This window comes from Elephas maximus, chromosome 23, assembly GCF_024166365.1.
Source record: "Elephas maximus indicus isolate mEleMax1 chromosome 23, mEleMax1 primary haplotype, whole genome shotgun sequence".
Lineage (NCBI taxonomy): Eukaryota > Metazoa > Chordata > Mammalia > Proboscidea > Elephantidae > Elephas > Elephas maximus.
Genome location: NC_064841.1, coordinates 24,910,530 through 24,927,363, shown reverse-complemented (window position 1 = coordinate 24,927,363; position 16,834 = coordinate 24,910,530). Strand labels below are relative to the sequence as shown.

The window sequence follows — 16,834 nt, the reverse complement described above, 5'->3', positions numbered from 1 at the left end:
TGGATCCACAGTTCAAACCTAACTCTCTTGATTTAAATAGTTAAATGATGGTTGTTACGTAGGATTTTACAGTTTATCAAATGACTTTTGTTACAGGATTTAACTTTATTCTTCAATTAACTATTAGAAATGCATAGAATAGGTATTACTGTCTCCTTTTGAAGACTGGGAAACCCTGGTGGCGTAGTGTTAACCAAAAGGTCTACAGTTTGAATCCATCACGTGCTCCTTGGAAACCCTATGGGGCAGTTCTACTCTGTCCTATAGGGTCACAATGAGTCAGAATCAACTCGATGGCAAAGGGCTTCATTTTATTTTTTGGTTTGAAGACTGAGTGACCCCGGAGGCTGAAGTATTTGGGACAAGTCACATTGCTGAGAAAATAGCAATGTCTGACCATAAATTCTATATTCTCTTCAAGATACCATGCCCATTTGAAACCTATCACTTATTGAACACTTACAGGTGCCAGGTACTATGATAGGCTGCACAGGTGAAAGGTGACTGAACAAACTAATTACACTCAAGAATCTAAAAGTGATGGCAAAATAGGCAGTTGTAAAGCATGTGAAAAGTATGCTTAGAAGAGAGCCATGAAAGCAGGGAGTGGAGGAAAGATTGAGAATGAAGTAAAGGCCAGGTCATAAAAGGTCTTACATGGCTTGGATAGGAGTCCGGGCAATTTCCTGTTAGTGCAGAATTAAACACCTCATAGGATTTTAAATAGTCATGTATCATGATCAGATTTGTATTTTGGAACAATAGCTTTACAGTAGTGTTCTGGTTATTTATTGCTAGGAAACTAGAACAAAATTTAGTGACTTAGAACAACAACCATTTTATCACGTCTCATTATTTGACCGGGAATGCAGGCAGGCCTCAGCTGCCTATTTGTTTGCTCCACAAGTCATGGTCTGCTTGTCACTCAGCGGTATTCGGCTGGTGGCTGGTCTGGTCTGGAGGGCAAGATGGCTGCACTCACATGTTTGGCACTTGGGTCTGAATGGCTAGAAGCCTGGGCTTAGCTGGTCACCTTTTCCATATGGTCTCAGGGCCTTGTCACATGGTCTCATCAACAGAGTAGGTGTACTTCTTAGTGCTTAGGGCTCCAGATATTTCATCTGCAAGAGTTATCTGTGCCTTGATTTCAGTGCTTTTAAAAACAATTTAGAAAAGAAATATTGTATTATCATTCAATCTGTCTTTATGAACATGTCACATTTAAGTTAAATGATTGCCTTTAAAGTATACATGCATTACCAAAAGAGTGTAGATATAAATGTGAAGGAATCACTGAATTATTTGGAAGTTGTCAAAATTATGGATTTAGTCTAACAAACATTTATATGCACAAAGAATTTGCCTCAGTTTCTTAGTGCTGCTATAACAAAAATATCACAAGTGGGTGGCTTTAAAGAATAGGAATTTATTGTCTCACAATTTGGGAGGCTAGAAATCCAAATCAGGGTATTGTCCTTCTTTGTTCGTAGCTCCACAAGTTCTTTAGTGTTTCTTAGCATACCTTGCCATCTGTTTTCCCATATGTATGTGTGTGTCTATTCTGTACTTTTTATAAGACACCTCTCAGAGTGATTAGGTTTAGGATCCACTCTACTCAGGTATGATCTTGTTAATATAACAAAAGAAAAACCCCTTTTTGAAAGTGTGTCATATTTACAGGTACCAAGACACAAAAACAAACCAAAAAAACCCTTGCCATTGAATCATTTCCCACTCAGGGCGGCCCTACAGGACAGAGTGAAACTATCCCATAGGGTTTCCAAGGAGCAGCTGGTGGATTTCAGCTGCCGACCCTTTGGTTAACAGTCAAATGCTTAATCACTGGTAAGAGGTTAGGATTTCAACTCATATTTTGTAGAGACATGATTCAATCCATAACAAAATTATTATTAAAAATGGGGGATATGAAAATATAAATAAGATCTAATTCCTGGAGACTGATTTAAGGAGGAAAAGCCTATTAAAAAGAAAAAAAAAAAAAATCATGGATATAGGCAGCCATGCAAGTGAATGTGAAGTGTGTTTGGAGAAGCTGCAAGCTTTCTGTCATTATAGCAGAGTGATTAGGAATATGGACTCTGTAATCACACTGCCTGGCTCAAATCTTGTGTGATTGGGGCAAGTTGCTTCGACTCTCTCTCTTAAATTTCCTTATCAGTAAAATGGGAATGCAGACAACAGTAATTTCATGGTGTTGTTGTGAGGATTAAATGAATTAATGTTTAAGTAGGGGGCACATGTTGTTCTTGTTAGGTGCTGTTGAGTTGATTTTTACTCATAGGGTTTCGTAGGCTGTAATCTTTGAGAAAGCAGATCCTCAGGTCTTTTCTCTGGCGGAGCCACTAGTGGGTTCAAACTGTTGACCTTTTGGTTCTTAGCCGAGCAGGTAACCATTGCGTCACCAAGGCTCCTTAGAGGGCACCTACGGCTACATAATTTTGCTTCCCTCCCTCCGTTAGTACTACCTTCTTTAGTACAATTAAAGTAGCTAAGGACATCTACTACTAATACCTTGTGTTGCAATATATATTCCTATTTTAATTCTGAACTTAACTTTGATCTTCTACATCCTTAAAGATTATTCCCCCTTTTTATGCAGAAAACATAATATTTCCATTATTTTTGCATGTATCCTGCCTGGCTGAAATCTTTGGTTTCTATTGGACTCTCAAGTGTTTTGTTTTACTCAGGGAGCCATGATAGACCTGAAAGTTTTATGGGTTAAAAAGAAAAAAAAAAGAAAGAAAGAAAAGGGATTTTGGGTTCCTCAGACATGTAATTGAGATTTAGATGTTCTGTCTGGGGGGTAATATATAGGTTAGAACTACAGAGGATGACTGGAACCAGAAGGTTCACCAACCACAATAGTTGATGGGAGTCTGTGTAGAACAGTTAGAGAGATAGGTCATTAGTTCTTCATACAGAGTGTCACAGAATACAGTTCCAGGACACCACCTTAAGGATAATTTAAGTTTTACTGTTTTGAAGGATCAGGATTTGGTATATTTGGAATGGTACAGCAGAACATAGTCTTTGATTTGGTCATCATTTCAAATTAAAAATATATATGTATAAACTATATATATATATACTGGTTCTTTTTAGTTCAAGATATATCACTGTCAATATGTCAGCTGACTGCTAACCAAAAAGGTCATCAGTTTAAATCCACCAGCTGCTCCTTGGAAACCCTATGTGGTAGTTCTACTCTGTCCTATAGGGTCGCTATGAGTTGGAATCAACTTGACAGCAATGGGTTTACATAAAAAAGGAAGAAATGGACTCCATATGGTCTGTTGTTTTATTATGTTTAAATGATTCCCTGAGTCATTAATAGTAATATAAGTAAGAAGTGGGAAGACAAAAATGAAATAGTGGGAAGGACTGAAGGGAGGCTAAGTAAATAAATAAAGAGATAGGAAATGCATATGGGAAGAAAGGAAATATATAGAAAAAGCTAAAATTCATGTTGGTAAAGTAATAATATTTGACATTTTAAACTGAAGTATTAGGTGAATTTTAAAATTTTATATGCATTATTATAATAAACTGCCTTTCAATGATGTCAATTATGTAAAAGTTCTGTTAAATGTTTTACATATGTCTTTGTGAATATTGCATTTTCATGCCTTTTGCCTGACATTTAATTTCATATCAGCATTACTTTTATGTGCCATTTGAGATCTTTCATTTTTTATAATATTTCCACTCATAAATAAAATATAAATGACATAAGCAGTGCCTAATATATTTTTTATAGTTTCTAATAAATTTTTTAAAAATAAATTGTTTAGTTGCTTTAACTATTAGTATGCATGTATATAAACTAGTAATAAAAATTAGCTTCTCAGTGTCCAGCTGTCATAAATATAATATATTGCTCTAGGATTTATCATCCTGTTTCTTTCCCTTATTGAAAACATGTTTTGTTTATTGATAAGGGCAGTAGTATTATCATACTTAACAGAAGGTCCCCTATAGAAAGGACTTGAATTTGGTGCTGTTTAAAATAATAATCTAATCACCTATTTTAGATAAAATTCCATATTTATGTCAGTTAGAGGCCTAGAAACAAACTGTAAAAATGTATTCCTATTTAGCTGCAGGTTTATGTATATTTGTGGATATGACATTGTAGGAGTCAAAAAGAATAATTAATGAATCTTGGGCAATTTATTTCTGTCTTATGTTAGATGAGTTAATTCTTGGGAAGCAGTTTAATCTTGATCCTACCATTGATTGTCAATTGAAAGTTAAATTTTGTATTTTCTTAGAAATGACTGAACCTCACAGTTTTTGGTTTTCTTACCATTGTGTTCCTACTACTTTGGAAACCCTAATAATTCACTTTATCTAACTTTTAGCACTAAGATAAAGAGTCATGTTTGTCTTACCAGGAGCACACCATGCAGTTAATCTAGAAAGAATTCCTATCGTTGCAGTATTTGTGGTTAGCACAGCAATTAAGATTTTAACAGTTTGAAAACCAAATGCTAAAAGTTCTACATTTGGATCTTACTCTTGGATATTTAGATAGAGAATAGATTTTCAGAATTTACCGAATATACATTTTCTGATGGTTCATATGCTACGTATTTTCTTGTTAACTGAATTTAAAGTGAACATGTACTGTACAAAAGTTCCTTTAGCTGCCTGAGAGCCTTTTCCTTTTCCATCACTAACAATGTCTTAACTCTTTTTCCTAAAAACAACTGAATGGAACAAGCAAGAAAAGGACCATTTCAGAAAATAAAAAGCACAGTTTTTGAGTGCCCGAGATTCCCACTCTGGGTTATTTACCCTTGGGTCTCAAGCAGGGTTTCTGTCTTATGACTTAAGGAACACGGCCATTTGTATTTTCAGATACAGCACTTCCGGTTTGTGGAAACCTATTGATACTTTTTGAAGAGCAAAGATATTTAAAAAGCAAATAAATAAATTACCATGGAAATACGTGAAAAATAGAGTGCTTAGTGGCCTCAGGTGAATAAGAGCCTCATCTGCCCATTCCTGGAACTCTAAAAGCCATAGTAAAAAAGCAGCAATTTAAGATCATTCATGCTGGCTGAAAGGATAAAAAAAATTGTAGTGTATCTATGAAGCTACGGGGCTCTTCCTGACAGGGGGCTCTGAAAGAGCCAACTGGTGATTCTACTGACATGTTATTAACACCCTCACAGCTGTCTTATGCCAGTGTAAACCACACATAGTAGGGAGTAGAACAGGATGCACCAAAGGGTTTTAATGTCTGAAAATACATCAGCAGCAGGTAGGATGTGAACTGCAGCTTTCAAGTCCTAGGAAGAGTTGCTTGGCTCTTTGGCTCTTTGTCCCTTAGCAGCAGGTAAAAGGAGAAATTTTGAAAGTGTTGTTAAGAAAAGACCTTAAAGTAGAGGTTGGGCTTTTCCTTAGAGTTCTATGCTTGGAAGCAATTCTCCTTTATTCATAACAACAGTGCTGGGGAACAGATGCCTCCCGGGGAGCTACTGAGAACAAACAATGGAGATCTTTCAGGCTCTGGAGCCAGAGCAGCCCCCAGGGATTTAAGGATCAAGGCAGCAACATTAAGATGGAATGGTTGCTATAAGGTCACTATGAGTCGGAATCCACTCGACGGCAATGGGTTTGGGTTTTTGGGTTTGGCCATTAAGACTCCTGTGCTTACAGTCACACTGGAGGACAAAACCAGGGGTACCCAGACCAGGAAAATATTTCAATTTGTTAACATCATGCCAACCTTGGGGACTGTCAGAGAGCAGGGGTGCTGTAATATTTAAAAGGTGGATCTTGGAGTTTGACAGGCCCAGTTTGATATTCCAACTCTTCCACTTGAACTTTTAAGCCTCATACTACTCAGCTGCAAAATGGAGGATAATAATAAAACCAAAAACCAAACCCAGTGCTGTTGAGTTGATTCCAATTCATAGCGACCCTGTAGGACAGAGTAGAACTCCCCCATAGAGTTTCCAAGGAGCCCCTGGTGGATTCGAACTGCCGACCCTTTGGTTAGCAGCCGTAGCACTTAACCATTAGGCCACCAGGGTTTCCAGAGGATAATAATAGGACTTAGCATATAGGAATTTTTGATTAAATATACTTATAAAACCCTTATACTTTATATACTTATAAAACCCTATGTCAATAGTACGTCCTGGCTCATTTGAAGCCCTCATCTAGTAACATTATTTTGGATTAAAAAAAAAAAAAAAAACCCGTTGCTGTCAAGTCAATTCCAACTCATAGTGACCCTATAGGACAGAGTAGAACTGCCCCATAGGGTTTCCAAGAAGTGCCTGGTAGATTCAAACTGCCGACCTTTTAGTTAGCAGCCGTAGCTCTTAACCAGTATGCCACCAGGTTTTCCTTGGATAATACAGCATGAGGAAACTACTTGACAAATGTTGCTTCTGTGTATGAAAACCTAAATGTAAAAGATAAAAAGGAAATTCAGATTTCTGTGAATAGATAGAGTCTTCTCAACAATGAAATGAATATCTGCAAAATGAGATAACTTAAAAAAAAAAATCCTTCAGTTAAGATTGACGACGTTATATATTGACAATTGCTATCAGGTAAAAGTTGATGGAGCTTGAGAAGGCCGGGTAGATACATCTCTTTGCCCTGACTGCAGTGAAGCTCAGAACTACATTTAGACTCAAGTGCAGTGGCTTTCTTTAGGCAGAATATCAGCAATTTTTCTCCTCTACTCTTCTTTATTCTGTATTTTTATGTTTACACTTATCTCATGTATGTGTACTTCTAATGTAAGTGACTTCAAACACCCTGAAGGAGGAAAGATACACATTTTCTAGAAGTGAATAAATACTTCCAGAGACTTTACTATAATTGGAAATGAATCTAGATGGAATCAGATGCCAAAAAAGACCAGGAAAGAAGGAGCCCACAGCAGGAAGGTTTAACCCATTGTTGTGAAGTCAATTCTGACTCATGAGAACCACATGTAATTCTGACTCACAGTGACACCACCTGTGATGGAGTAGAACTGCTCCATAGGATTTTCTTAGTCATAATTTTATAGAAATAGGTTGCCAGGCATTTCTTCTGTAGTGCCACAGGGTGGGTTTGAACTGCCAATCTTACGGTTAGTAGCCGAGTGCAAACTATTGGTGTGAAAGATCATTAAATGGTCAAATTGCCTGTTCAGGAAAACCATGAAGTGTACTCTGCCTAGGTTCGATTTGTTTTAATTAATTCCTATGTTTGCCTGAGCCTAAATTGACTTATATCATTCTGATATTGCAAGATCATACCATAAAATACGTGAACTCAGGTGACTCCAACTATCCATTCAGTTAAGGCATGTTACCTGAATTGCAGTTACTCACAGGCACCCAAAGAAAGCCTGGCCCACTTGAAAGACTGGCAGGTGGTCATGCATATGCAAGTGATCTAAAACAAATTGACACAAACTGGCTGGATTTCGTCAAACAACTTTCCTTCAAATGGTTTTGACTTCATTTTACAATTTAGAGCTCATTCATTTGGTTTTTAAGCATACCTATTACATGTAATTGAGCGAATCAGGTAACTCAGGCCTCTGAGTACAACTCCACAGGTCGAATATTTGCTGTCTAAATTCCATGTATTTTTTCCTTTAAGAGTGGGCCTAGCTTTTTTTTTTTTCCTAAAAGTAAAGCACAGGTAATATTTTCCCCTTACTCTGTATGTACACTGTTTATTCAATTAATGAAGCATGAGCAACATATAATTATTGTCATTTCTTTTATGCAGTTGACATACAAAATTACAATTAAATAAGGAATCCTTGATGCATCTACAGACACTATAGTAATTGCCAGGATCCCTGGTGATGCAGTGGTTAAGCGCTTGGCTGCTAAGTGAAAGGTCAGTGATTTGAACCCACCAGCCGCTCCACAGGAGAAAGATGTGACAGCCTCCTTCCGTAAAGATTTACAGCCTTGAAAATCCTGTGGGGCAGTTCTGCTCTGTCCTGTAGGTTTGCTGTGAGTCGGAATTCAACTCCATGGAAGTGGGTTTGATATAGCAATTGCTAGGGCCATTTCAAAACCACAGGTGGGAAAACAAAACAAAACAAAACAAAACAAAACAAAACAAAACAAAACAAAACTCATTCTACTGAAAAATTAAGTCAGGGAACAGAGTCTTCTGAATTAGTGTTTTTATAGTTTTATCTTTTGCCCTGCACTCAAGCTGAGACCATTAAAGCTTTCAACAACAAAAAATTTATTCCACAAACATGGACTTTATTGGTACAAACCAGCTTCATACTAAAAAAATTATGTGGAATGTTTTTAGCCTATAAGGAATATTCTTAAATGTAGATTTAAAAATTCCTCTGGATACTCATATAGTTCACTGCTACAGTACCTAAAGTAATACTGCATAAGGGTGCATAATGAATGCCTTTTGATGAGGTACTGACATTTCTAAAAAATGCCTTTGCCTCAAATCAGTCCACTCCAGCTAGCAAATGACTTGATTTTTGGAACTTCAGGAAACACTATTTGAGTATTTTTCTCAATGCACAGGGAAGATTCAGTCACAGAACTCATAGTAAATTGAGATTCTGCCTTATGTTTTAAAGTTAATCTGAAAGAATCATGCATTTGTTTTACTTGTAAAATAACTTTGACAAGCAGGACAGCCTTTAGATGTTTTTCTAATTCTAAGAAGACCCGTACTGTCTTCTATACGGTTTAAATTAATTAACATAATATCAGTAACATCATAGTCAAGGCATCAGCCACCTATGACAAACATGGTTTTCTACAACATATGTATGTAACTCATGTTCATAGTCTCAGGGTTATGTATAACTAACTCTTGGAACTATTAAACAGAAACCCTAAACATTACAGAAAAGCTCTGTGATTCTTTTTGTAAATAAGATTTAAAAAACTCAATTCTGTAATGAAAAACTATGGAATTGGTATCTGCAAGCAAAATATAACAACAATTTCTATATAAACATTAGCTAAACTTCTCTGTTATCTATCTGAACCATACCCATTGCCATCGAGTCGATTCCAACTCATAAGGACCCTATAGGACAGAGTAGAACTTGCCCCATAGAGTTTCCAAGAAGTGTCTGGTTGATATGAACTGCTGACCTTTTGGTTAGCAGCCGTAGCACTTAACCACTACGCCACCCGGGCTTCCACCTGAATCGTAGCTAAGGATTAACATGATGCTTAGCATTCTCAAAAGCTTTTGGGTCCACAGTTCCATTTCTCATCCTCTCCAGGTTCTTGTTTTTGAAACTCAAGACCCCTGGTCATACTTTAGTCTAATCAAGGCTGCATTTTAAAACTCTAAGCTCCAAATATTTTTATTTTTCAGAATCTATAGAATTTTTGAAGAGAGTCACTTTTTGGTTAGTGGACCACTTACATGGTGTTAGACTCTATTCTAAGCACTTGAAATATTTTATCTCATTTACTTCTCACAATAACTCTTTATCTCTGGTGCTATTATTATTCCCATTTTACAAATGTGGAACTTATGCATAAAGATATTAAGTAACTGGCCTAAAGGATGAAGCAGAGCCTAGGGTTCGAACCTGGTAATCTGACAAGAGTCTACACATTTAGAGATTTAGAAGGTTAGGACATCCCTTTAATAAGTGCCCTCATTTTGATTGCTGAACAAGACAGTAAGGGTGCTGTGAGTGGGTTGCTGAGTAGAATTATAACATATAACTCATTAAACAAAACTTTCCTATTATACACATTTATCATTGAAAAAATTTGTTAGGCTAGGTCTGCAGGAGCTAGAGATTACATTTTGCATATGGAATTTTCAGCCTATTTCTGTATTCATCTTTCATCTCTGTATGATTTACTTAGTTTTAGCCAGCAAGAGTGTGTGAAAGAAATAGCATTCAGAAGTATGAATTTATTTTTAAACTAATCATACTCTCAGTATGGATGCAAATTCATTTTTTATTGATTCAGGACTGTCATAGTGCAGAAAAATATCTTTCAGTTGAGCTTGTATCTGCTTTATTTTCCTTGTAGAAAGATGAGCATATAGAAAAGATAAATGTTTTAGTACGTTAGATTTTAAAAACAATTTAGACTTCAGTGTGGGCCTGGGTGGGAAATAATCTTACCTGAGTAAGATGTGCTGATGAAAATGATATATTGAAAATACGAAGAATATATTCTACTTTTCATAAAAATTGCATTTTATGAAGAAGACCAAGTGGCACGTTATAACATATAAGGGTGTTACAGGTATTTCTGTTTGAAGAAATGTCACAGTTTCTATAGCCTTATCTACACCAAACTGCATCTCTTTTAGGGAAAGATTCATGCAGTCGATTCTGAAGTCTACCACATGGGGTTTTTTTTTTTTTTTTACATCATCAATGTGGGACACCATTAAAGTAATATGACAGTATAAATCAAATGGATATGTGTACCAATAATGGGAAACCTGTGAGGTTTGAATGACGTAATTCTATGACCACATCTAATACCTGCTGACTTTACTGATGATTTCTCTTTATAATGTTATATTTTCATTTTATTTGGGGATTTTTAAATTCTGGTGAAATAAATGTTATATGTCCTTACGTCATGAAGCATCCATACTTTAAAGACAGCGGCGTCCTATGGGGCACGAACAAAGTAATTTGTGCTGACTCACAATTGAACCCGTTCTTAAAGTTATGTTTATTTGGTAGCTTGTTACTCAGTTTAGTTTTTGAGGGATTCATTTAATTTACACATGTATTTAAAGTGAAGCAAAACTCTCAGGGAGGAGGTTTATGTTATATTTTTGCAAGCAGTCTATACTATTTTAAAGAAATATAATACATAGAGTGAATGAATTGATTTTTCCAAGTAAGTGGTTAAAATGCTTCATTGTATATACTCTCATATAGTCATTTCCATGGTCATCTTCCTGAAATACTTTATTTTGTTACGTCGAACAGCTCCATCTACATTTGACCTAGATGGTGGCTTCTAAAAAGATAGAATTCAGTGAAAATTTATTAATGTGTAATGAGCACAAAAGTGGTGGTGAGGGTGTCAGACACATATCCATCATGGTGAGGAGTTAATATCTGTATCTGCATTACATTCTAATTGATAGCTCTGTCGGATGTTTGAAAAGCGTTAAATTGTTGATGTACCTGTGATGGAATGCCTATTGTCAGGCTAGAGATGAAAACTCTGCCTCATCGTTGTAGTTGGCTTTGAAATGATTTGTAGAGAAATGACTTTGAATGTTTGTATTAGAGGTCAGAACTATAGATCTCACACTTCTGTAGTCACTCCCATGTGCAAGCCTTACCTGAGCATAAACTATGTTCTACAGTTCAGTTTTTTAAAAAGCCTTTAGGAGAGACTCTGACTTATTAAAATGGAAGAAAAAAATCAAGTGAATTGCAATGGGACAGCGTCTGAGTAAATTAAGCAATAATGCATGAATTGAACTGTTAAAGAAGTAAATAGCATAATATCATGTCGAGATAGCAGCAATTTATTGATGCTTACGCCAAAGAAGAAAAAAAGTGAGTAGTGCTAAGACATAGCAGTTTATAAAAAACGTGCATTAAAATAAAGTGGATTAAAGGGTTTTCAACATTCAAGAGTTTACAACCAACCGTTAGTCTCGTATTTTATAAAACTACACGTTACCTTGGAGGGTATGTACTCAAACATCACTTTTCTCAGTCCTAACAGAGTTGTTCCTTTTGAGGCCTCAGTTACCTATTCTGTATATGATGGGTGTAGAATCATGGATTTTAGAAATTATGTAATCTGTTACCTTCAGGTTTTTCCTATCCTCTGGTATTTTCTTCTAACCATTTTCTTTAAACCAAGTGTGATTTATAGTCTCTATCATTTAATCAGCCACCGCATAACTTATCTGAATAATTATTGCTATATCCATGTATTACACCCTTTCCCTGATCATCCCAAATCCTTTTTTTTTTTTCCTTTCTGATTGCCATTGAGTCAATTCCAACTCATGGCAATCCCGTATGTGTCAGACTAGAGCTGTGCGTCACAGGGTTTTCAGTGGCTATAACCTTTCAAAAGTAGATCAGCAGGCCTTTCTTCCGAGGCACCTCTGGGTGGACCCAAACTGTCAATCTTTTGGTTGGTAGCCAAGCATTTAACCTTTTGCACCACCCAGAGACTCTTTGCTGTGCTTCCTTAAATCATTTTGGAAACCAGGCCAAGCTGGAAGGGACAGAGGGAGGGAGGGAAGAAGGGAGAAAAGAAGGATGGAAAGGAAAATAAACACTCGGCAGAATTATTCCTGGCGCTGTTCTAACACATAGTACCAAATACTCGCCTGCATGAAAACGGTTTTTGTATCACATGGTAATTTTTATATTTTAGTCTTCGCACATAGACTAAAATGTAAAAACACAAACTGTAGCCTGTTTGCACCTATGTGATGTGTGTGTGTGTGTGTGTGTGAGGATTACACAGCCTCCTCCACTTCTCCACAATGTCTTGTAAAATTATACAGTTTCTTCTGCACTTTTGTACTTATTTTATTTCTGCCAACATTTGCCTTGTCTTCCCTTGTCAAAAGCACATCAGAGGTCTCTCTCTTAGGGAAGCTTTGCCCATATTACCAACTAAAATCAATCATTCCTATTTCTATGCTTCTTGGCACTTTGCGTATTTTGACTTACTTCTTTGGTTATATATTCATCTCTCTGGATGGGAACCCTGGTGGCGTAGTGGTTAAGTGCTACAGCCGCTAAACAAAGGTCAGCAGGTCGAATCCACCAGGCACTCCTTGGAAACTCTGGGCAGTTCTACTCTGTCCTCTAGGGTCGCTATGAGTCGGAATCGACTTGACGGCAGTGGGTTGGGTTTGGTTTGGTTCTGGTTGGAATGTACACTCCCTGGGGATACAGGCCCATTTATCTTCATTGCCTATCTGAGTGCCTGACATGCAGTTGAGACCAATTTTTGGGGGGTGGGCCTCAGTTTGTGAGTCAACTTTGGGTAAGAATGAATCTTAGATTAGCATATGAGAATAATAGTCCAGCACGAAAATTCTTTCTAGACAGAATTGCAATTTTTATTTTGAAAAACCTAATATTCAATTATATTTAAACTTCCTTAAAAAATTCAGAACATTTTAATTATATGGGCCTGACAGTCAAAAGCAGGCGTGTATATACCCACAAGTCTGTACTTAATGCCACTCTTTTTCATGAAGTCCTTGTTTATATCTTTTTCAGTAGAGCTCAGTTGTCAGCTACTAGCCCTAAGGCAATTAGCTAATCAAGTGTCAATTGAGTACCTGTTCTTTACCCACCACAGTGGGGCAGACAGAAAAATCATAAAACATTGTGAGGGACCTAAGAGTCCAGCTGAGGTGACAAATCTAATACACAGAAAATGTAAGGGTAAATATTCTTAATCTGCAACCATAATACACCAGTGGGTTACTGAATGCAGAGTTAAGACCACTTGTAGTTAATTAGCCCAGTTATCCTAATACCGCTCGGCAGGACACAGCCACCTGTCATCCAGAACTGTGAAGGGGAGAAAAACCACCATCTGCCAGTCCTGTAGCAAGGTTATGAAACTATACTCTCCATGCCTGGCAAAAGGCTTCCTGTTTGGATTTCTGCCATCTCAGACATTTATTTAAAGTTCACTGAACCAGACCAATTCATGTCACTAATGCCTTAAAATATCTTGATCCTTTTCAATGACCTTAAAATTTTCCAATCCTTCTGGTAACTTATGACAACATAATATGCCATATTTTGTTTTTTGTATGTCCGTAGAGTTGGTACTTCGATCGGTTGTTCTGTCCATTCTTATCCTGAATTTGTGTTTTCAAAATTATCTCTGGTAATGTAGATCACTCTACCCTCTACCCGTTACTATCAAGTCAATTCTGACTCATAGTGACCCTATAGAACAGAGTAGAACTACCCCCGTAGGATTTCCAAGGCTGTAATCTTTATAGGAGCAAACTGCTACATCTTTCTCCCATGGAGTGGCTGGTAGGTTTGAACCACTGACCTTTTGGTTAGCAGCCAAGCGCTTTAACTACTGTGCCACCAGGGGTCCCATAAATAATTCCAGACTCTTTTGTTTTTTTCCCTTAATTTACCAAATCATAATTTTACTGTCTCTGGCTTTAAAATTTTTTTAAGTGATCTTACTAATTTTTAAACATTAAAATTTTTCCCTTCATTTTAATAATTATCTTCCAGTGTTTTGTAATTGTGACTTTATTTTTTTATTCTGAACTTCAAAGACTAACAGTGTGTATAATTTTTTATTTTTTTGTAATTGTTTTCACCAAGTACCTTCTATTTTTATTTTTGTTGTCTTTTTCTACAGTAAAATAAACAATAAAAAATAGAATTAAAGAATTAGTATATGAATTTCTATAGGAAAGATATCTTTCTCTGATTATAATCACTGAAAGTTTAGGGACACCAGTATGATATACTGTTTTGTCTTTATCTTACGGGGGTTTTGTTTGTTTTAAGAAAATATATGTATCTTATTTTCACAGGTAAAAAGATGGCCTATCAGAAAGTCCATGCAGATCAAAGAGCTTCAGGACACTCACAGTACTTAGACAATGATGACCTTCAAGCCACTGCACTTGACCTGGAGTGGGACATGGAGAAGGAATTGGAGGAGCCTGGTTTTGATCAATTCCATCTGGAGGGTGCTGAGAATCAGAACCTGGGGCACTCAGAGACTGAGGACCTTAATCTTGATTCCATTCAACCAGCAACTTCACCCAAAGGAAGGTTCCAGAGACTACAAGAAGAGTCTGACTACATTACCAGTTATACAAGATCTGCACCAAAGAGCAACCGCTGCAACTTTTGCCGCCTTTTGAAAATACTTTGCACAGCAACCATTTTATTTATTTTTGGAGTCTTGATAGGTTATTATACTCATAAAAATTGCCCTTCAAATGCTACATCTTCAGGAACAGATGATCCTCTTCTATACCAAGAGATTCTCAAGGCAGTTCAAGCAGAAAATATTAAGAAGATGTTCAGGTAGGTGTAGAAGAAATGCATGGTGGTGGGATGCATTTCCTGGGAAATGCATCTCACAGGTGGCATTGCACTGGTGATTTTGCCATGGTTTACAGGCATCTTGCAAGCTGAGAAACTAACTTGCCAGCACACCATGAATAGATACTTCTCATGGAGGGAGTGTACATTTTCAGATTTATGGGACTGCAATACAAATTCATGATGCTGTTTTATTAATTGATGATAAGAATCATTACTACTATGGAGGTTCAAAAGGATCTCTGGTGGTTCTGTGGTTAAGTGCTTAAATGCTAACCAAAAGATCGGTGGTTCGAACCCACCAGCAGCTGCTGGGGAAAAAGATGTGTCAGTCTGCTTCTGTAAAGATTTCAGCCTTGGAAATTCTATGGGGCAGTTCGGCTGTGTCCTATAGGGTTGGTATGAGTTAGAATTGACTCGATGGCAATGGGTTGTGGAGGATCAATAACTCTTTCAGGATCTGTGTAATCTATGGTTGCCTACCCACTTTTTCCACTCTCAGGTTTTTTCAGAAGCCACTTTCCCAGTAACAGTGCTTGCTGCCACAAGGCAGGGGCCTTTATGACTGTTTGAAACTGAAAATATAGGGGTGTGCCTCACATCACTGTTTCTACATAGTGTTATATGAGGTGTGTGTATTTTTGATAGGAAAAATAGAAAAATGTTATGTGGGAACCCATATGTTCCAGTGGACCCTGGAGGCTCTCTGTGAATTTTGGAGTTTGAATTAGTGGGACAGTGTATTGTCCCACTGGACTCTGAGGTTCGGCTTGTAAAAGGGGCAAGAAAATAAAGTCCATACTACCTTCCAAAAATTCAGACACACTCAATGATTCAGCATGCTTCCATTAATGAAAATACATAGTATCAACAAAAAAGGGATAATTGAAACTTCCAACCAGTTTCTTCTCCCTGTTGAGAAGCAAAGGTAGGCCAAATTGGGATGTAAAGATTGCAGGATACATGCTGAGTAAAAACTAGGGCATTAGCCATACGATTCTAAATTTTAATGCCATCAGAATAAAACAAATCTGCTTTATGGATGGAAGCAACTGCCTCCTATGGTCAGAAGCTAAGGTGGACACTGGCAGTGTTGGATCTTCTGCATCCATGAACTTTCCAATGAGCATATTTTAATTTAAACTCGTAATGTTACACACATTAGACAGTTTCAAAAGCTCATCTCTCTCTTTAAGGCAATTTTGCATATGCCCTCTCTAGCTGGAATGTGTTCATTTTTAAGTTAAACTATTAAAAAAAGTTCTTTAGTACGTCTTAATTCTCATTTCTTGGGAAAAGCTTTAATTATGTCAGTGGCGCCACTAGTGGGTACTTGAAATTTTTTGTTTGTTACGTTGTTAATGTTTATGTTGATTTTTAAAAGGTAACTTTAGTTTGCATATTTTGTGAAGAACTGGAAGGGGAAGATCAGATATTAGCTTCTACATATACCTTCCATATTTGCATTGAAAGGACAGTCCTAGGTGGATCATACATGTTATCTGAAGATAGGTAGTGTAGGTGGAGTATTGCATTGCTAGGAAAATCATTCCAGGCCATGCCGATTTATTACAACCCAGATATTGGTAGTAATGGATTTTTAGGGTTCTTCCCAGGAGAACATGCCCACAGAAGATGCCTAGATTAATTCACATGTGAAATCTCTTGTGTGTTGGTGTTGGTGAATTATAATCTTACGAAAGATCATGCCTGCGTGACTGGTGGGGTTTTGTTTTCTTCACCCTTCTGTAACTGCTTTTCACTGTTGCATAA

General features: G+C 37.0%; 1 protein-coding gene across 24 annotated transcripts in view; it reads left to right on the top strand.

Moving 5' to 3' along the window:
• Positions 1-16,834, top strand: part of NAALADL2 (N-acetylated alpha-linked acidic dipeptidase like 2) — a 1,621,055-nt gene that overhangs the window by 699,463 nt on the left and 904,758 nt on the right. For 23 of the 24 annotated variants that reach the window (XM_049867803.1, XM_049867806.1, XM_049867798.1 and 20 more), the window contains one exon: positions 14,542-15,043. In XM_049867803.1, the coding sequence (XP_049723760.1) occupies positions 14,550-15,043 (494 nt within the window). In that variant the 5' untranslated portion in view covers positions 14,542-14,549. Of the gene's footprint in view, positions 1-7,863; positions 7,888-14,541; positions 15,044-16,834 lie in introns of those variants that run through there. The other variant, XM_049867812.1, reaches the window with a different exon arrangement.